The sequence below is a fragment of the Engystomops pustulosus genome, chromosome 6 (assembly GCF_040894005.1).
Source record: "Engystomops pustulosus chromosome 6, aEngPut4.maternal, whole genome shotgun sequence".
Classification (NCBI taxonomy): domain Eukaryota; kingdom Metazoa; phylum Chordata; class Amphibia; order Anura; family Leptodactylidae; genus Engystomops; species Engystomops pustulosus.
In genome coordinates, this window is record NC_092416.1 from 158,101,212 (window position 1) to 158,123,871 (window position 22,660).

Genomic DNA, 22,660 nt, shown 5'->3' on the forward strand with positions numbered 1-22,660 from the left:
ACCATGAGCCAACTGTTTGGAGGTGTTACAGGTCCTGTGCCTGCAATGTGACACCAGGAGCCCACTGTCTGGAGGTGTGACAGGTCCTGTGCCTGCAATGTGACACCAGGAGCCGACTGTCTGGAGGTGTTACAGGTACTGTGCCTGCAATGTGACACCATGAGCTGACTGTTTGGAGGTGTTACAGGTCCTGTGCCTGCAATGTGACACCAGGAGCCGACTGTCTAGAGGTGTTACAGGTCCTGTGCCTGCAATATGACACCAGGAGCTGACTGTCTAGAGGTGTTACAGGTCCTGTGCCTGCAATGTGACACCAGGAGCCCACTGTCTGGAGGTGTGACAGGTCCTGTGCCTGCAATGTGACACCAGGAGCCCACTGTCTGGAGGTGTTACAGGTCCTGTGCCTGCAATGTGACACCAGGAGCCGACTGTCTGGAGGTGTTACAGGTCCTGTGCCTGCAATGTGACAACAGGAGCCCACTGTCTGGAGGTGTTACAGGTCCTGTGCCTGCAATGTGACACCAGGAGCCCACTGTCTGGAGGTGTTACAGGTCCTACATTTTATCTGTATGTGTGTATATACAGTGTTTGTGTGAAGGGGATAAGCGTGTGAGTGATAGATATCTGTAACCTGTACCTGTTTGCTACCTGTACTATGTAAGTGTGTCTATATTATGTGTAATAGGTATATGCTGTATGTAATGTATTTATGTGAGTATATATTATATTTGTGTGTAATAGGTATGTGCTGTATGCAGGGCAGCTTCTGTATTTTATAGTGGAAAAAACTACTTGGACTGCTGACATGACAGAAGCTGACAAATTTAACTGCAGGTGTAATCTTTATATTGTAGGAGACCCCAACCTCAGTTATGCTAATATTTGTGGAAAGCAGCCTCAGAAAGCAGGACATGGCTCTGCAGCCTGCACAGTACAGCACATGTACAGCACATGCTACAGCGAGCCTAGACACAGAGCTGGTATCACAATGTGAGGGGAGGGGGAGGCACTAATGGGGGTATTATAGTATGTATGAAGGAATTACTCTGCCGCAAATTTCGGAGGTAAGGAGCACAGGGGCCCGCTGAGACTTGCCCAAGGGCCTCCTTAAGCCTGGAGTTGTATATAGTTATTGCTGGGGGACAGTATATAGCGATTGCTGTTCCCTCTCTATCCCACAGGTGTCCCGGGTCCCAATAGGGGGGGGGGGGATTACCTGAGATAGGCTAGATCAATGGTTCTCAACCTTTCTAATGCTGTGACCCCGCAATACAGTTCGTCATGTTGCGGTGACCTTAAACCATGTACAAGACTATAACGACTATAATACTGCCCCTATGTACAAGAATATAACTACTATAATACTGCTCCCTATGTACAAGAATATAACTACTATAATACTGCCCCTATATACAATAATATAACTACTATAATACTGCCCCCTATGTACAGGAATATAACTACTATAATACTGCCCCCTATGTACAAGAATATAACCACTATAATACTGCCCCCTATGTACAAGAATATAACTACTATAATACTGCCCCCTATGTACAAGAATATAACCACTATAATACTGTCCCCTATGTACAGGAATATAACTACTATAATACTGCCCCCTATGTACAAGAATATAACTACTATAATACTGCCCCCTATGTACAAGAATATAACTACTATAATACTGCCCCCTATGTACAAGAATATAACTACTATAATACTGTCCCCTATGTACAGGAATATAACTACTATAATACTGCCCCCTATGTACAAGAATATAACCACTATAATACTGCCCCCTATGTACAAGAATATAACTACTATAATACTGCCCCCTATGTACAAGAATATAACCACTATAATACTGTCCCCTATGTACAGGAATATAACTACTATAATACTGCCCCCTATGTACAAGAATATAACTACTATAATACTGCCCCCTATGTACAAGAATATAACTACTATAATACTGCCCCCTATGTACAGGAATATAACTACTATAATACTGCCCCCTATGTACAAGAATATAACCACTATAATACTGCCCCCTATGTACAGGAATATAACCACTATAATACTGTCCCCTATGTACAGGAATATAACCACTATAATACTGTCCCCTATGTACAGGAATATAACTACTATAATACTGCCCCCTATGTACAAGAATATAACCACTATAATACTGCCCCCTATGTACAAGAATATAACTACTATAATACTGCCCCCTATGTACAAGAATATAACCACTATAATACTGCCCCCTATGTACAGGAATATAACCACTATAAAACTGCCCCCTATGTACAGGAATATAACCACTATAATACTGTCCCCTATGTACAGGAATATAACTACTATAATACTGCCCCCTATGTACAAGAATATAACCACTATAATACTGCCCCCTATGTACAAGAATATAACTACTATAATACTGCCCCCTATGTACAAGAATATAACCACTATAATACTGCCCCCTATGTACAGGAATATAACCACTATAATACTGTCCCCTATGTACAGGAATATAACTACTATAATACTGCCCCCTATGTACAAGAATATAACCACTATAATACTGCCCCCTTGCTGAGAGGTTGTGTGCAGTGTGAGCTCCTGAGGTCTCCTCATGTCTGGAGCTAGCCCAGGGCGGGGCCACCCTGGGTGGGGATCTTCCCCATGCAAGGCCCAGGCTCCAAGGCCTTCTCTGGGAAATAACTCCCAGACACCAAAACTAATGGATGAAAATCCTATAGTCTCCGGTACAGTAAGTCATGTCAGCGGCTGCAGTTCAGCCAGAAGTAGTGGAGTAAAGAATGAAGATTTTGTGAAGAAAGAAGCAGCAGTAGTAAGTTCCAGTTTGGTGAAGTCACCTACCAGTGTGAATGTGCAGCAGAAGCCAGTGAGTGGGAACACAATGTTGGGTCATCCAGGACAGAGGAGCAAGCAGGTTGTGCAGGAGCAGAGGAAGCCTCCAGCCCAGGCCTCACCTGTGCCTTGTACACCTCCATCAGCCAGGCAGAGGAGGACATCTCTGGAGAAGCAGACCTTGCTGGAGAACCTGCAGCAGCCTGTACTGATCCGCTCTGAGCGCACAAGGTAAGGGAGTGGAGGCAGCAAGGCCGAGACCAAATTAGCAGGGAGGCCTCAGGCTGCCACAAGTGCTGCTACTGGACAGTGTCATCCCCCAGCAGTAAGAGCGGCAGCGCGCCAGAACCCAACAGTGGCGCAGAGGCCCGGACCCAGCAGAGTGCCAGTACCTACCACCAGTAAGCAACCTGCAGCACCTCCATGTACAGCGGCTGAGCGTGCACCTGCAGCAACTCCCTATGCAGCGGCTGAGCGTGCACCTGCAGCAACTCCCTATGCAGCGGCTGAGCGTGCACCTGCAGCAACTCCCTATGCAGCGGCTGAGCGTGCACCTGCAGCAACTCCATATGCAGCGGCTGAGCGTGCACCTGAGCTCCTCCTGGCTGATCAGATCCCAACACTGGTAAAGAGACTGGGAAACCTGAAGGAACAAAAACTGCTGCTACAAAAAAACATTGACTGTGCCTACAAGCTGAAGGCAGCAAACCCGGAGAGACATGAGCTGTTAGACAAGAAGCTCACCACCTTGGCCAAGCAGCTCGCTCACAATGTCGCCCAGACTGAGGCTGTCCTGGAGCAGATGGGTCCCCTGGCAGAGACCTACAGGAACCAGGAGCGCTTCCAGGCTCAGAGACATCATGGAGGAGCATCTAATCCGGCAACTGAGACCTGCGCTGGTGGTGTCCAGCAGACCCAGGGGAAACCTATACTCCAGCCTGCGACTTTCCCGTACCAACAAAGGGATCTCTACAAGAGAGATGAAGCCATGAAACAGCAACCACCCACAGCAGAGGCACCACAAGTCCCAGCAACCTGCAATCTGCAAAAGGATCACAGCCGTCCCTCTGATGCCACTAGAGCAGTGGAAACACCACATGTCCCAGCATTCAGCGTGCAACGTGGACATCTGCCTGATGCTAGTGGTGGAGGAAAAGCACCACAAGTCCCAGATGACGGCTCACTGCAGCAGGACTGTGCACCTGATCCTGAAGGTAACGCTGTGGCATCTGAGCAGGATCATCAGGACTCTGCTGGGACTGATGGTACTGACATTGATGGGACTTCAGTGCCTGATACTGCTCATACATCAGTGCCTAATGCCTTTGACCCTACTGTCTGTGATACTGCTCCCCCTATTGTCTGTGATACTGCTGCCCCCAATGTTGGTGATAATGCTGATTTATTTGCGTCTGTTCCTGTTACCAATGTTGATACCATTGTGTGTGATAATGTTCCAACAGGGGAAGCGCAGTCTGTGTGGGATGTTGCCATAGAGCAGGCAGAGCAGTGTATGGAGGCTGATGGTGGGGAGGGGGTAGTACAGTCTGATGCTCAGGACTTCCCCCCTCTAGTTGCTGAGGTAGCAGACCCTCAGAGTGCAGGAGCCAAGCAGCCCCCGCAGCGCCCCCAGACACAGCAGGGTACGGGCCCTCACCAGTCTTCTTCTGGCAACGCCTGGAGCCGGGGTGCACCATCATTTTCATCTGGCTCTCATTACACCGGTCAGGCGTTTAAAAGGAGGAATGTGGTGAGATTTAGGCACAGAGGGGCCAAGGAGGACCTACCTGACAGGCGGTTTGTGGTCAGATCGCTATTGTGTGAACAAATGGGTTTCTCGCCAAGTGACATTTTGGCAGTAATTAACCTCCCCGATCGCCAGGGATATGATGTGAGCTTTAAGCTGATGTGCAACCTGGACCGGTTTTGGGCCATCTTCCCCAGGTTTAGAGATGCAGAGGGGTGGAATAATTTCAGCTTCATCCCCATCTCTAAACTTGGTACAGTCACAGTCACAGTCATCTTCTGGAATGAGTCTGTTCCCCAGCAGGATATTGTCATTTGGCTCAAGAGGCACTGTGACATCATGTCAGAGCTCACCAAGACCCGGGATGAGGACGGGATCTGGACAGGAGGGTGGAAGGTCCTGGTAAAATTAAGACAGTACAACAACATAACCCAGCACCTGCCCAACTCCTTCTTCATTGGCCGGGAGAAGGGAGTATGTTTCTATCCGGGTCAGCCCCGTAGATGCTTCAAATGTGGTAGAGTCGGTCACATCGCCAGTAACTGCTCTGTGGTCAAGTGCAGCCTGTGTGGGGATATCGGCCATGTGAGTGCGGACTGCCAAAACATCAGGTGTAACCTGTGTGGAGAGATCGGGCATGCCCACAGGGATTGTCCCAATGCCTGGCACAACATATGTAAGAGCTTCCCTGATGAAGACCTATTGGCAGGGGCAGATGACCTGGGGGAGGAGGAGGCATTGCTATTAGGGTCAGATCAGGCTACGCCAGAACCTCAGCAGGTCCAAGAGTCAAGTGATGCTATACCAACACCAGACCAGCCTCAGACCCAAACCACAGAGGGAGATATGGAAGTTGTCCAGCAGGTTGCACCACCCTCAGTGCTCATTCCCTCTCCAGCCACAACATCTGCTAATAAGAGGAGGAAAAAAGATAGGTCCACCCGGAAGCCTGAGGGTGAGTGGACCACAGTTCACAAGTCATCTAAGATCAGAGTGGACAGTGGAACAGACATGACCATGACTGTGAATAGATTCAGTGTCCTCTCAGAGTCAGACGCAGAGGAGGAACTAGAGAAGGAATTACAGAGGATGGTGGCAGAGTATGATGAGGATGCCGATGGTGACCCCCCCTCAAAACGTAGACCCCATAGGGTGGGGCCAGAGTCTGAATCAGACATGGAGACAGGTGGTGAAGAGGAGGGATCTGATCCAGATTTATGATGATGGGGACACTCTCTCTGCTTCTTGTTATAGCTCTAATGGCGAACTTTAATCTGAAAATAATATCTAGCAATGTCAACAGCATTAGGGCAAGAAGGACAAGACATGCGGTGTATGAACATCTACATTATCTCGATGCCGATGTCTTTTTCCTACAGGAGACTCATCTTAATAGTCTTAGTTTGTTAAAAGAAGCAGAGAGACGGCTCCGGGCCGTCCATCTGGTCACTGTCTGTGGAGCCATGTGCCGAGGTCTCCATACTGTTTAATACCCACGATGTCACCATTCACAGACTAACCGAGGTGTCGATGGGAAGATGTTTGGTGTTGGAGGTTACTATCCGAGGTAGAAGGCTCCGGCTTATCAACATCTATGGTCCACAGACAGTGACTGACAGAGTCAATCTATTTAATGACGTGAAACCATATTTATTTACATCTCTCCCAGTCATCATGGCGGGTGATTTCAACGCCACTAGGACATTGAGTGACAGACCCACTGGTAGACCTCTTGCCAGGGACTCTAAGGTCTTAAATGATATGATCACACAGTCAGGTTTATCTGATGTCTTTGTGCAGGGTGGTAGAAAACCCAAATTTACCTACTCCTGTGCTGGGAGGTATAGCAGAATAGACCTGGCGCTGGTGAGTCCCACGGAGGTCATTGGGGATAGAAGTGAGAAGTCTGTCCCATACTCGGATCACCTGGCCCTATACTTCTACTTGGGTAATACTGAACGGCCAGATATAGGAAGAGGCTTGTGGAGACTAAATTCTGCCCTATTAGAAGAGGTTTTTGTCCAGGAACAAGTCCACTCTCTTATACAGGGTGAATTGGAGAGAGTGTATTTCTATAATCATGCATCTGACTGGTGGGAGGATGTCAAGGAGGAGATCCGGTCCCTCTTAAAGAGACTGTCAGTAAAGAGAGGGAAGAGTAAGTACAGCCAGTATCTCAAGCTGCGGAAAGAATTGGAGTCACTCTATTCGGTGGGTGGGGATGAAAAACAAAAGATAGACCGACTGAAATCTGAAATAAAGCAGTATCAGTACAGCCGCTACACGTCCCTGGTTGTGGAGCGTGACTATGGAAACTTAGTCACGCCTGATCCATATGAGAGTTGCCGGGAACGTGTGGCTAAGAAATCGATCACAGGTCTCACTGACTCCCAGGGAGTTTTACAGGAATCTCGGGAGGGTATCCTGGGGGTGGTGAGATCGTACTATGCTGAATTATTTCAGAAGAAGGTTTTGGACAAAGACAAAATGGCTCAATTCTTGGAGGCAACTCCAGGTCCTGACACTAGAGATTTGGACTTTTCTCCTTTGACAGCAGGAATAACAGAGGAGGAGGTTAAAGAGGCCATTGATAAGTTACATCTGAAGAAGGCACCAGGTCCTGATGGTATAACATGTGAATTCTATAAGAAGTTCAGAGACCTCTTAGCCCCGATCCTTGTGGATGTGTTTACCAATTGTCTAGAAAATCACCTGATGCCTCCATCCATGAGAGTGTCCTCCCTTATTCTGCTGTCCAAAGGTAAGGAGCCTAGCGACATCAAGAACTGGAGGCCGATCGCCCTCTTGAATGTCGACAGGAAAATTCTGGCAAAAATTCTGTTTTCTAGGTTAGTCTGTTTGTCCCCGGCACTGTTGGCAGGCTCTCAGTACGGCACAGTAAGAGGGCGGAACATCTCTGGAGCAGTCATCTCGATAAGGGAGATGTTTGAGAGATGTAAAGCTCTGAGGTGTGGGAGATATGTTGTAGGTCTGGACCAGGCTAAAGCCTTTGACAGGGTTGATCACGATTATCTATGGGCCACTTTGTCAAAGTACGGTATTCCGGGACAATTTATAGATTGGCTGAGAACTTTGTACAGAGAGGCGAAGAGCTTTCCTCTGATCAATGGTTGGCAGGGGGACACTTTTGAAGTAGAGGCCGGGGTGCGACAGGGCTGCCCCCTGAGTCCACTGCTGTATGTGTTTGCCATAGACTTGTTTCTGCGATCACTGCAGCGGTGTGATTTTCAGGGGGCGCCGGTCCCCCATTGCTTGCCTTTGAAGGTAGTCGCCTACGCGGATGATGTGACTGTGGTGATATCTGAGCCTCGTGAGGTGGAGGTGTTGTCTGCAGCCATCAGAAGTTACTCAGAGGCCTCCGGGTCTTTGGTCAACCTTGAGAAGAGTCAAGCTTTCTGGACATTGGATACTGCTCCTGGCTTTGACCTGCCACAATTCGCCAAGGCCTCCACCCATATTAAGATCCTTGGGGTTAAATTCGGGAGGGAAGACAATGCCAAACTAAATTGGGAAGAGAAGTTGGATACCGGAAATACAAAGGTTCAGCGATGGAAGAACTGGAGGCTGACCTATAGAGAAAGGGTTACTCTGATGAAGACTTACCTGGTCCCTGTCTTCCTCTACGTCTCTGTCGTCTTTCCTTTGCCAGAATCTTTCTCCGCTAGGCTCTTTAGCCTGTTCTTCCAGCTTTTATGGGGGAACAGGTTGAACCCGGTTAAAAGAGGGATCACCTACCTGCAGAGGAGAGAGGGTGGGCTGGATATGTTAAATCCAAGGGTTTTTTTTGACTCCATGTTTCTGAAAGTCAATTTCGGTAGCCTGGACTCAAACAATGGTCTCCTGTGGGTAAGTAGTGTCAGGGACTGCATATTGCCTTTTGCAGAGTCTTGGGTGCGAGGCGGCAGTCTCAAGAGGGGCCGATGGACTCCTGGCTTCCTCCCCCAGTATCTGGTGTATGGTCTGAAGTGTGTCAGGATGTGGAAGCTGGAGAAGTCCTTCATTGTCAGTAACACCAGGAGAGATCTATATACTAGGATATGTGGGGCTTTCTACCACTCACCACTCGCTCTCAGAGACTGTGTGACCACCACCTTGCAGAAAAGTCTCAGGTTCCTCAATGGGAAGCGACATCCCCCCAAGTTGTTTGATATTTCTTGGTTGTCACTACATGGGAGGTTATTTGTGAGAGGGAACCTAAAGTTTGTGAGTGTGGCAGATAGGAAGTGTCCTCTGGGGTGTCAGCAGGAGGAGACGATGGAGCATTTCATCTCTGAGTGCTGGGGAGGGAGGAAGATCTGGAAGGAAGTATCTGACCTGCTGAACATCCCGAGGCTGCAATTCCTCCAGTACCCGGACATCATCTATGGCGTCCCATCTCCAGATGGTGATATAGATCCGGGAACCATGTATCTCATAATAACAGTGATAAAGTATTACTACTGGCATGCCAGAACCCGGGTGTCCCTGCACAGTAAGGACTATAACTACACGGCTGTGGTATCCCAAATATTGTCTGAGCTAAGGTGGATAAAATCACTGGAAGTCAGAAAAGACCAGAGAAATAGGAAATTATGGAGGAATGTATCTGGTGTTTAATTTTCTATATATATTGATTTTGCATTTTTCTTTTTCCTTTCCAGCAGCAGCAGCTATGGACTCTAAGTTACATTTACTCTGAGTTTATATTTGTTTGATTCCTAATTGTGTATACAGAAGAATGTATTTATGATTTTGTTTAATTGTATTTTGTTGGTTTTTACAATAAAAATTGCCCCCTATGTACAAGAATATAACCACTATAATACTGCCCCCTATGTACAGGAATATAACCACTATAATACTGTCCCCTATGTACAAGAATATAACTACTATAATACTGCCCCCTATGTACAAGAATATAACTACTATAATACTGCCCCCTATGTACAAGAATATAACAACTATAATACTGCCCCCTACGTACAAGAATATAACTACTATAATACTGCCCCCTATGTACAAGAATATAACTACTATAATACTGCCCCCTATGTACAGGAATATAACTACTATAATACTGCCCCCTATGTACAAGAATATAACTACTATAATACTGCCCCCTACGTACAAGAATATAACTACTATAATACTGCCCCCCTATGTACAGGAATATAACTACTATAATACTTCCCCCTTTGTACAAGAATATAACTACTATAATACTGTCCCCTATGTACAAGAATATAACTACTATAATACTGCCCCCTATGTACAAGAATATAACTACTATAATACTGCCCCTATGTACAGGAATATAACTACTATAATACTGCCCCTATGTACAGGAACATAACTACTATAATACTGCCCCCTATGTACAAGAATATAACTACTATAATACTGCCCCCTATGTACAGGAATATAACTACTATAATACTGCCCCTATGTACAGGAATATAACTACTATAATACTGCCCCCTATGTACAAGAATATAACTACTATAATACTGCCCCCTATGTACAAGAATATAACTACTATAATACTGCCCCTATGTACAGAAATATAACTACTATAATACTGCCCCCTACGTACAAGAATATAACTACTATAATACTGCCCCTATGTACAGGAATATAACTACTATAATACTGCCCCCTATGTACAAGAATATAACTACTATAATACTGCCCCTATATACAATAATATAACTACTAAAATACTGCCTCCTATGTACAGGAATATAACTACTATAATACTGCCCCCTATGTACAAGAATATAATACTGCCCCCTAGTTCTAGTTCCCCCTCCCTCCTGCCCCCAGTTCTAACCCTCCCCTGCTGCACCCAGTTCTAGCCCTCCCCTGCTTCCCCCCAGTTCTAGCCCTCCCCTGCTGCCCCCAGATCTAGCCCTCCCCTGCTGCCCCCAGATTTAGCCCTTCCCTGCTTCCCCCCCAGTTCTGGCCCTCCCCTGCTGCCCCCAGTTCTGGCCCCCCCTGCTGCCCCCAGTTCTGGTCCCCTCCTGCTGCCCCCAGTTCTGGTCCCCTCCTGCTGCCCCCAGTTCTGCCCCCCCCCTGCTGCCCCCAGTTCTGCCCCCCCCCTGCTGCCCCCAGTTCTGCCCCCCCCCTGCTGCCCCCAGTTCTGCCCCCCCCTGCTGCCCCCAGTTCTGCCCCCCCCCGCTGCCCCCAGTTCTGGTCCCCCCCTGCTGCCCCCAGTTCTGGTCCCCCCTGCTGCCCCCAGTTCTAGCCCTTCCCTGCTTCCCCCCCAGTTCTAGCCCTTCCCTACTTCCCCCCAGTTCTAGCCCTCCCCTGCTGCCCCCAGTACTGCCCCCAGTTCTAGCCCTTCCCTGTTGCCCCTAGTTCTAGTCCTCCCCTGCTGCCCCCAGTTCTGCCCCAAGTTCTAGCCCTCCCCTGCTGCCCCCAGTTCTGGCCCTCCCCTGCTGCCCCCAGTTCTGCCCCCCCCTGCTGCCCCCAGTTCTGCCCCCCCTGCTGCCCCCAGTTCTGCCCCCCCTGCTGCCCCCAGTTCTGGTCCCCCCCTGCTGCCCCCAGTTCTGGTCCCCCCCTGCTGCCCCCAGTTCTGGTCCCCCCCTGCTGCCCCCAGTTCTGGTCCCCCCTTTCTGCCCCCAGTTCTGGTCCCCCCCTGCTGCCCCCAGTTCTGGTCCCCCCCTGCTGCCCCCAGTTCTGGTCCCCCCCTGCTGCCCCCAGTTCTGGTCCCCCCCTGCTGCCCCCAGTTCTGGTCCCCCCTTGCTGCCCCCAGTTTTGGTCCCCCCCTGCTGCCCCCAGTTTTGGTCCCCCCCTGCTGCCCCCAGTTCTGGTCACCCCCTGCTGCCCCCAGTTCTGGTCACCCCTTCCTGCCCCCAGTTTTCATTCCCCTTCCTGCCCCCAGTTTTGGTTCCTCCATTTGTTGCCCCAGTTCTAGTTCCCCCCTTTCTGCCCCCAGTTTTGGTGTCCCCTCCTGCTGCTTCAAGTTGTAGTTTCTTCTCACTGTGAGCAGAGCAGTCCTGTTCCGCGGGAGACTGTATAGAAGAGAAGGTGGAGGGTCATGTGATGATGACATCACCACAGGTCCTCAAACTTCCCCTGCAGCCGACAGGTCCTGGAGCAGTGAGTGCTTATTACACACGTTTTATTCCGTTTTTGCCGCAAATCGCAACAAAAACGTAATAGTATCGCCTGTGTTTTGGTCGTTCAACCCCCGCCGGGGTCGCAAACCACAGGTTGAGAACCACTGGGCTAGATGGTACGTCTATAGTGGTGATGGCTGCACACTGTCCTGTAACCTGGATAGTACTGTCCAGTAGGGCTTTTCTGTCTTATTCTGTCTATGTGGAAGTGGCGCCTTTGAGTCAAAGCCAAAGATTGGTATGCAGGGCGAAGATTCATGTGCCTTCTCTGCCAACCCCCCCCCCCCTCCATTGTTCTTATGTACGCAGCATTTTTTCTTTTTCTATTGTGTCCTTACTTATATATGTTGCTTATCCATATAATAAAATACAGTGAGTGTCCACTCTTCTATTATATACTGTACTCACCCATATATTATATGCACGACGCTTTATTTTTGTTATATCTAGTGTAAGAAACATGTGCTTCTTGTGTAATACACCATTATAAGAGACCCAATTTATATGTCCCAATAACCTACAACCCTAGGGGTAACTATTTGATTTTCTCTATTACATATGACAGTCCAGAGTCTTTCTATAGTCTTACATTCCCCTGTTGAAGTCCAATAGAGTGTTTAATTTTGGTCTCCATCAGGCAGGAATTCATTATAAGTTGTGACTCTGTCTTAATTTTGGGTGATGCCTAACGTGGTCCTATGTATTATCTCTGAATCACATGCTGTAAGGTGGGTCGGTCTTCTATAAAAATCCATAAGGGCAGCAGATTATACGGTGCACCACACACTCCACATTTCTATGTCTCTATAGTTTCATCCTGATGTCACACACCCTTCCCCCAACCCAGAGGAATCCGGATATTTAATAAGGTCTGTATATAAAGAGTTGAGCAAAAACTTTTATAGATGTTATAAAGTATTTTATTTGTGCAAGAAAGTTGTGATTTTATGCACAGTAATAGAGAAGGGCAGATGGGATTCTTCTCTGGAGGCCTTGGCTTGTACTTTGGAGTTGCTTCGGAAATCCAGGTCTAGATCACACATGAAGGAGAGGAGAAGAGCAGGAATCTTAAGTGTGACTTGTCTAGATATAAATTTCCCTGGATTCTTTCTTCAACACCATGTAGATCCATGTGGCCTTCTGTCTGTCTATCCATGGCCAGTAGATGAAGGAGCAGCCGCATCCTTCTGTGGGCCCATGAATGTTTGGTGAATCAGCGGGATAGCCGCTTCTTTAAGTCTGCACATGGCCAGTAGATGAAGGAGCAAGCCGCATCCTTCACTTGGTCCATGGCCGGTATGTGGGGATTATCCCCTTCGTTGTGTCTGCTATGGCCAGTAGTTGAAGGAGCATCTGCATCCTTCTCCTGGTCCATAACCTGCAGGTGAGGATGGAACCCCATCACAGTGTCTGCACATGGCCTGTAGCAGAAGGAGCAGATGCTGCCTTCTTTCGGTCCATGGCCGGTAGGTAAAGGAGGGAATTGAACCCTTCCATTGTGTCTGTCATGGCTGTTGGATGAAGGTGCTGATGCAACCTTCTGTCAGTCCATGACCGTCAGGTGAAGGAGGGTATTGAACCCTTTCTTGTGTCTGCCATGGCTGTTGGATGAAGGTGCTGATGCAACCTTCTGTCAGTCCAGGACCGTTAGGTGAAGAAGGGGAGAGAACCCTTTCTTGTGTCTATCATGGCTGCAAGTGAAGGAACAGCAGATTCCTCCAGTCGTTCCATGACCGACGGTTGAAGTAGTAGACGCTTCTTTCTATGAGTCCATATTTGGTAGATGAAGTAGCATCCACTTTCTTCTTTAAGTCCATATCAGGTAAGTGAAGTAGCCGTAGCTTCCTTCTGTCACAATCTGTAGGTAAAGTCATTGCCACCATGATCATAGATGAGCTGTGTAGATGGTTACATAGCAAGTATGGTTAAAAGAAGTTCTTCAGTTTTAACCTAATAATGACTTGCTATGTCGATCCAGAGGAAGGCGAAAAAAACCTCTGAGGACATTTGGTTGGCATGTCCTCACATGAGAGGAAAAAATTCCTTCCTGACCCCATATATGGCGATCGGAATATATCCCTGGAATATTGGTGCTCGAATCTATGTGAATGTTATATGGTGGAAGACTGGTCACAGTCAGTTGAAAAGTCACAATCAGTAGATAAGCCATAAATTAGATTCTTCCTGGATGTTACTGGAGCGGGCTGGATTTTATCAGCCATTTACTCCTGTAAAAACACAAAACAAATAATATCTAAGTATCTTCTTATTATTATCTGTATAATTGTGTGTATGGTGTAGGGGGAGATAATAATGGTTTGAATGTTTAAAAACGTGTCTATATGTAACTGTTATGAACACACTTTGAATGTGTCTGATACTTACAAAGTCCCATTGGAATGGTGGGCGGCCGTTGCCGGACTCCACGTCATCCCAGTCAATTGTGTTAAAGAACGGGTGGGATCTGGTGGACGATGTCATTGCTATACGGTCACTTGGAGACTTGCACAATAGCTGGAAAATGAGAGAAATAATTAGATATGATATAATGTATGATTTCTGTATAATACACCCACTGTTATCCTTCTTCATCTTACTACTCACCCCTTGGATGAAATCGATGGCATCAGGGCATGTTCCCGGGAGAAAATCAGGGACATCTTCCTGCAGTGACCAGTAGTAATCCTCCAGTGAGCCTTGGCCGTAGAATGGTTCATCTCCTACGCTCATCATATAGAGGATGACGCCAAATGCAAATGAGTCCACAAGATGATTATACGGCTCCCCGTCCAGCACCTGTAAGACATCAGTCGGGAGATAAGGCAGGGTCTACACGCACAGCCCTATGAGGATCGGTCTGTGGTAGAAAATGGCTTAGTAGTTTATATGATGTTCCTTACCTCTGGGGCTATATATCCTGTGCTGCCTGCAACGCCTGTGGTGGTGTCTTCCCTAAACACATTTATTGCCGAGATGCCGAAGTCAGCAATTTTAATGTGTCCGATGTCATCAAGGAGAATATTTTCAGGCTTCAGGTCACTGCGGAAAGAAAGAATTTATAAAAATGAACATCACCCATAATGTAAGTAATATAAGGAATCACAGGAGATAGATTTATGTTTTACTTACCGGTGTATGACGCCGTGGTCATGAAGATATCGGAGTCCGCAGAACATCTCTGCCGCGAAGGGTCTGTGGAGAAGAAAGTAGATGATAGATCAGTGACATTGTCTACTCATGTCTTTGTAGTCCTTCCTGGGCCCCATTCTCTAGGACCACAAAGACCAGATTTTTTAGGATGTTTTTTTAACAATTTAACTGCAATATAAGAAATGTACCTTGTTGTCTGCATGTCAAAGGGCATCCATTCCATCATCAGGCCGAACAGGTCTCCTCCGGCCATATAGTCCATCGCTATGATGTATTTGTTGGTCGTCTCCATAGATCCCCGCAAAGATGTCAGGAAGCGGCATTCAGCTCCAATTCTAAGGACTTCCAGTTCTGTGGAGATGGTGTCCTTCATTTTACTCTTGGACATGATCTTTACGGCCAGCAGTTCATCAGTGATGGGATCTGATGCCAGGACAACCTGAAGGAGAATGATAACAGATCAGATTGAGAATTATAAGGAAAAATACTTGATTTTTGATAAAGATGTGTGCGATGAATAAAAGTAGATTCATGTTTTGGCCACTTACCTTTCCATATGCCCCCTTTCCAAGGTCTTTCTGAAACTCAAGATTGTTAACATCGAAAGGTCTTATGCTGTTAACAAGTTGTGTTGGGGTTTGGGCACGGGCACTGGCAAGGTCTTCCGCTGGGATGGCCGCTATGTCAGAGTCTGGCTGAACGCTTCCATCTGCTGAGATAAAATATGATTCCTTATGATTACACTAAAGTCACTTTCAATTTATTTTTATATAATAAGCTGAAAATCTGTTATTACTTATAGGCTTCTTATAGTGAAACTACATTAATAATAACTTTAACCCCTTCCCGACATTTGACGTAATAGTACTGCATGGCGGTAGGTGCGTTCCCGCATTTTGCAGTACTATTACCAATCCTGAATGTAGCCGGTGCCAGAAGCTCCTCCAATCACAGCCCGGGGGTCTGCTAGTGCCCCGTGGCTGCGCGATCCGTCTCCCAGAGCCGGGTCCTGCCTCCTAGCTGTAACAGGACCCGGCTGTAACACACTGAGCATGTGCAGGATAACATATAACACAGTGTAATACATCTGTATTACACTGTATTAGGTGAAGAAGAGCTTAAACAACCGATCAGAGCATCGCTTGTTCAAGCCAACCTGTTAGAAAGTAGTAAAACTAATAAAAAGAATTAATAAAAGAAAGTCCCCTAAACACAAACATTCCCTATACACGCCTAATAAAGTAAACAGACCCTCAAAATTACAAAAAACCCCCAGATATTTGGTATCGCCACATCCGTCACAATCTGTTCAATAACTCAGAATCATTATTGAACCTGCTCGGTGAACGCTGTAAAAACGAAACCTGAAAAACTCGTCAAAAATGTAAATTTTTCATAAAATCCCTACACAAAAATGTTCCAAAAAGTGATAAAAAAAAGTTATGTGTGCCAAAATGGTACCACTGAAAAGGACAACTCAACATGTAAAAGATTAGCCCTAAACTAGCTCTGTCAACCAAAAAATATTAAAGTTACGTCTCCAAACAGATGGAGATACGAAAACAAATGAGATTTTCTTTATATTACAGTATTTTGTGGAGCATTTTGGTATTTTATCCACTGAGAATTTGTACATTTTATGAAAATTTAATTTCGATATTGATTTTGTTTTAACCCCTGTAAAACAGTTAAATGGTTAACAGACTTCATAAAAGTTGTTTTACATACGTTAAGGGGTGTAGTTTCTATAATGGAGTAATTTATGGGGTTTTACTTTTATTTAGGTCTGTTAAAGTGACTTGAAACCTTAGCTGGTCCCTCAAAAGCAGGATTTTGCGTTTTTTTATGAAAATGTGAGTGAAAAATCGCACCTAACGTTCAAAGCCCCATTACATCCTACAAAAAATAAGAGGATGCATAAAAAACCATGTCCACATAAAGTAGACATTCGGTGAATGTTAGTTATTAAGTTTTTTTTGCTGTTATGACTATGTTCGGAAAAAAGAACATATTGAATTTCGAAAATCGCTAATTTTTCCAAATTTTCCCCAGATATCTGATTTTCTCATAAAAACAACACATGCCACAAAAATTTTTCAATTAACATGAAGTACAAAGTGTCACGAGAAAACAATTTCAAAATCACTTGGATAAGTTAAAGCGTTCCGAAGTTATAACCATTTATAGTCACACAGGGCAGATTTGAAAAAATGGGCCGTGTCAGGAAGGTGAAAAGTGGCTTCTGCGTTAAAGCAAAACCTTGTTGCCCCTAGCAACTAGGATAAGAATCAGACCTAAGATTCCATTTTAGAATTTAGAACTCTCTGGAATAATGGAATCTGATTTGTGAGTGGTTGCTATTGGAAACAAGGGAATTTTTAATAGATCTCTAGAATTTAATAAAGGCCTAATACATAATATAAAACAAACTATTCCCCTCTGTCCCCTAGTTTTATAGTACAGGCGGCCCCCTACTTAAGAACACCTGACTTACAGACGACCCCTAGTTACAAACGGACCTCTGGATATTGGTAATTTACTGTACTTTAGCCTTAGGCTACAATAAACAGCTGTAACAGTTATCACAGGTGTCTGTAATTAAGCTTTATTGTTAATCCTGGTTCTTATGACAACCCAACATTTTTAAAATCCAATAGTCATACAGTCATACCCAAAAAAAATTTGCCTTGAGCTACATTTATAAAGTATACAGTTGCATACAAATTCAACTTAAGAACAAACCTGCAGAACCCATCATGTGCGTAACCCGGGGACTGCCTGTACTAAGTGATTTCCATCTTACCTGGTTCCAAGGATCCATTGGGTGCAGAGACAATCTCTGAGCCTTTCTTGCTCTCTTTGAAGGACATGTTGATGGCCGGTGACCCGGATCTTCTTAACGCTCCATTTCCATTAATTATGGCTTTGGCATAGATGAGACCTCTCAATCCTTGGACAACCCAATCTCTGTTGTTCCTGATTCTCCTCTTGGCTGCCTCTCTCTGTAGGTTTGGAGTCTCTTGACTGCGGGATCTGGTGAAAGAGACATGTTGTGGTGTTACTTGGAGAACCTCTTCCATCTCTAACTCTGAGCTGATATTTCGGAGTTTCTTGAGGATTGAGTATTTGTTCCTCCTCCTTGAAGCAGGGACCAATTCTCCAAGTTTTTTCATGCTGTTGAGAATGGCCCTGTTAAGGTCTTCATTGGCAGAGTGAGATTCCATCAGGTTCTCCATTTTCCTTTTCTTTGTAAGGATTTCATGTCTCTTGGTCTTTCGGGTCTTCTCCAGATCCAGTCTTTTGTATGCCATGTTTGAATCATCAATGTCCACATCAGTTGGTGGACAGTCCATTACCCATAAGTTGAATAATGGTTCCTGCTCTTCATCAATTCCTCTCCTCTGTAATAGAACCCGATCTCTTTGGGCTCTTCTCCGTATTTCGGTTTTTGCTGCAGAATGCATAGTGATTACCTCACCCTTGGGAGTCTGTAAGGTAATGGTTTGCTTCAAGGGGTGACAGTGGGATATAGAAGGTGGTGATGTCATCAAATCATCTATGGCATCACATATTTATTTTATGATGCTCGGAGCTAAGGTTCCATGCCATGGGTTACCATGACAGACCATGAGGTCATAGTATTGGTGTTCTAGAATATTCAGTACACGTGTTACTATGGTGTATAGATGACGATTTTTATGTATTTATTTATTTTATTTTATTATCCTTTTTACGACTTACAAGATCTTACATCTTACAAAAATTCCATATATACAACATTACATTTACTCATAACATATACAGGTGGTACTTAAGAACACCTGACTTACATACGACCCCTAGTTACAAACGGACCTCTGGATGTTGGCAATTTACTGTACTTTAGCCTTAGGCTATAATAATTAGCTATAATAGTTATCACAGGTGTCTGTAATGAAGATTTATTGTTAATCCTGGTTCTAATGACAATCCAACAATTTTAAAATCCAGTTGTCACAGAGACCAAAAAAAAATTTGGCTGGGGTTACAATGATAAAGTATACAGTTCCGACTTACATACTAATTCAACTTAAGAACAAACCTACAGACCCAGGGACTGCCTGTACATTCTTTTGTGGTGTAGAACCGGCAACGTATCAGGTCCAATCCTGGGGTTTCTTATTCTAATATCGATACTTCAACCCCTCCCCCTCTTTTATTCAATAATTGGAGTAGCATTCGTCTTCATCTCCCATGGGTACCCGATCTTTTTCCTAGCTTTCCATTGTTTTAATCCATTTGCTAGGACTATCTCATAGTGCATTTGCGTATTCACCCTTTCTATAACTTCTATAATATTTGGTAATTCTATCGATTTCCATTTCTATTGATACCAGTTGTTTTAGGTCAGTGGTGGCGTACCTATGGCACGGGTGCCAGAGGTGGCACTCAGAGCCCTTTCTGTGGGCACAAATTCGATTCAAACCTGTGATACAGCAGGGATCAATAAGTTACTGCTTAAATTGTCAGGTTGGCATTTTGCAACATATAAGTGGGTTTTGGTAGTAGTTTGGGCGCTCTATATCTAAAAGGTTCGCCATCACTGTTCTAGGTGATTGATGCAGGAGTCTTATCACCTCCATACTTGATTGATACCATTGTGCTGGGGATATTTCTGTTCTTAAATCTTGTTCCCATTTTTTCATATATCCCAAATTTTCTTCCTCTGTCTCCCCATTTAAAAAATTGTATGCATACGATAAGTTTTTCCTCTTCACGCTTTGCGTGTTCAATATATCTAGTTCCCTCTGTCCCCTCCTTCTATGTCTCCCTATTATATCCCTTAGCACATTCTGTATCTGTAAATATTGAAAAAAGGAATCATTTGTTAATCCGCATTCATTTTGCAACTCCTCAAATGATTTCATTTCCCACCCCTTCATTATAGAGTCTATGGGGCATATTTATCAGGACCTCTGCGCCACGCCAGCCCTGAAATAATCGCAAATGCTAGCTTATTGCTAGCTTTGCGATTATTTGTCCTGATCCGCCACCTTCACGCTAGTGGGGCGTGAAGGGGCGTGAAGGGGGGCGCGGCCAGCCGAGCAGAGGGCGCGCCCGAGAGGGTCGGCACGGGCGTTACTGTCCCCGCGCCTGCGCACTTGCTGCTGCCGGCGACTTTTCATATGTGCGGAAGCCTCTTGATGTATCGGGCTGTGAACATGCAGCGGCGGGGCTACGCACGAGCGCCAGTGTATTATAAATATGCCTCTATATCACTGAATCCTTTATTTACCCACTTGACTAGGTTCAAGTTTGGTATGATTGCTTCCAAACTTTTAAATAATATTAATTCGAGAGATATTCTACCTTTTTTCTGTGTTACCTCTTCCCAGATTTCCATAAGGAATCTTATAGAACCTGCTGGTGTAGCTGTACTTTCAATCTGTGTCCACTTATGTGCTACCGAAGGGGCCCAGCATTCACCTAGCATATCTAAGATAGCGGCCTTATGGGATAACTTCAAGTTTGGCATTCCTACACCTCCCTTTTTTATGGGGACAAATAATACTTTTTTACTTACCCTAGATTTTTTTCCCCGCCCATATAAATTTTAAAAGTAAGTTCTGTACTTTGTCTAATATTATATATAGTGTAGATGACGATTGATGGGTCATAATTTTCATGGCTTGTACGCCTGCAAAAAGGCATACAACCCAGGATTAAGTAGCAGGAATTTCTCAACCCATTCGCCAGTTGGGTGGGGAAGGGATGCCCCGCGCCTGGTATGGTGCAGTTCTACGCCAGATCAAAGTGCTGGCTGTGCTTTTGGCTGCTGGGATTTATCAGGATGCTCCTAAAAATGATTATTCCACAGACATTGGGGCACATTTACTAAGGGTCCGAACGCCACACTTTCGTCAGGTTTTGTGATTATTTACACTTTGTGCCGAATTGCCCCGGGTTTTTGGTGCACGCGAACAGATTGCATACGACAGAAATCTGGGGGGCGTGGCTGTCAGACAACCTGACGGATTCAGACAAGCCGCGGAATCTAAAAAGGGGATTGTGTCGCAAGATCATCACTCACATGCACCAGGAAGAAGAAGGTGAACTTCGGCGGACCTCAGCACGGAAGCGACGGATGCAGGATATTGGGCGCACTACCTTAGTGAATCGTGTCAGACCCAAATCCTCATCGAACAACGCAACGCGGGATTGCGACAGGATCGGGTAAGTAAATGTGCCCCATTGTGTGTCATTACAGCCGCCCCTATATGGATTGGCAGTAAATATCCAAGGATCATCAAAACTTTATTCTTTAAATAATTTAGGGTAGGAAAATAATAATAATTAAATTGGAATTTTTAGCAGGCCTAAAAGGAAGGAGGGTTTTGCACTTCTGAATATCTTTGGATAATATATTTCTACAATTTTACAATATTTAATGGTATGAGATGATTCTACAATTATTAGAGCTATTGTAAGGCACATTACTGCCCACTAGGTTACCGCTTACCATTCACATGTAGTCATGATGTAAGGCAAAGTTTCAGACAATTAATCCAGATACAGTGCAGGTCCAGCGCTATTTTATTCTTGGTGATTTCTAGGTGGGGGTTGTTCCTAGGTGTCTCGGATTCTGTATACTTTGTTTTTTAGTTTTAATGATTAGACATAAATTGGATGTTAATAAACTGCCCCTAAAAAATACGCTGCCCTTGCAAGGCACCCCAAATGTTGTAAAGTTACTTCCTATTAAACCCTAAAATATTCCCTAGTTTATCATCCTAAAACCCACTGCTGGTTACAGCCCCACATGGCCATATTATACACAACCCCAAATGGTTATATTATACGTTGCCCCACATGGCTATATTACACACAGCCCCACATGGCTATATTACACACAGCCCCACATGGCTATATTACACACAGCCCCAAATGGTTATATTATACGTTGCCCCACAGGGCTATATTATTCACTGCCCCACAGGGCTATATTATATACAGCCCTATATGGTCATATTATATATTGCCCAAATGGTTATATTATGTACAGCTCCAAATGGTTAAATTATATACAGCCCCAAATTGCTATATTATACACTGCATCACATGGTTATATCATACACAGTCCCACAACGGCCATTCTAAGCTTGTCAATGGCCATTTTAAGCTCAATGCCCCTGCTTGCGTCAGATTGCAGCAGCAATGCAGCTTAAGGCTTGGCAAGTGCCAACATGGAACACTGGCTGGGAATTTTTAGGTTCCATTGACCCAAAAGGATTTTGCAGCCAGATCTTGCTGCTTAGTGTGACAAATAAACTTTTGAAGATCAATCCGAATCTAAATGAGCAAGTGTCAAGGCTGCAGGCAATTGACAATATGGAGCGAAGTTTGCTGCTCCTGGAGCACAAACTCTTTGGGGAAGATGGGTGTGGGGAGGGAAGTATGGAGGTGCAGAGTGAGGGGGCAGCAAGTTGGGTAACATGTAGAAGGCGGGGTAGAGGGAAGAGTTGTAGGGAGTCTAGTCCTGATCTGGTGCACCCCAATAAGTTTGCCAGGCTGGCGGATGAGGGGGATATCAGCTCTCGGGTAGCAATGCTGCAGCAAGACGTGGGAGTACAGGCAAGGTCAGACAGGTACTGGTAGTGGGAGATTCGATTATTAGGGGCACAAAGACCGTGCATACCGAACAGTGTGTTGTTTGCCGGGTGCTCGGGTTCGGCATGTTGCGGATCGGGTTGACAGATTACTGGGAGGGGCTGGTGAGGAACCAGCG

At 45.5% G+C, this 22,660-nt stretch overlaps 1 protein-coding gene across 1 annotated transcript; it reads right to left on the reverse strand.

Annotated features, from left to right (window-relative positions):
* Window positions 1–12,958: 12,958 nt before the first annotated feature.
* On the reverse strand, window positions 12,959–18,359 carry LOC140065224 (protein kinase C delta type-like). The gene is made up of 8 exons (XM_072112826.1): window positions 17,699–18,359; window positions 15,444–15,607; window positions 15,084–15,334; window positions 14,875–14,937; window positions 14,646–14,784; window positions 14,350–14,541; window positions 14,131–14,259; window positions 12,959–13,123 (listed from the first exon to the last, which is right to left on the reverse strand). Exons 1-8 carry the CDS (start codon window positions 18,357–18,359, stop codon window positions 12,959–12,961), a joined length of 1,764 nt encoding a protein of 587 aa, XP_071968927.1.
* Between the last annotated feature and the right edge of the window lie 4,301 nt (window positions 18,360–22,660).

Excerpts from the sequence above, each read along its gene's own strand:
- LOC140065224 (XM_072112826.1), bottom strand. The coding sequence starts at position 18,359 with ATGCATTCTGCAGCAAAAACCGAAATACGGAGAAGAGCCCAAAGAGAT. Across the intron at positions 14,938-15,083 it reads TTTGACATGCAGACAACAAG|ACCCTTCGCGGCAGAGATGT; the intron begins GTACATTTCTTA and ends TCTTCTCCACAG. Across the intron at positions 14,785-14,874 it reads GACCACGGCGTCATACACCG|TGACCTGAAGCCTGAAAATA; the intron begins GTAAGTAAAACA and ends TTCTTTCCGCAG.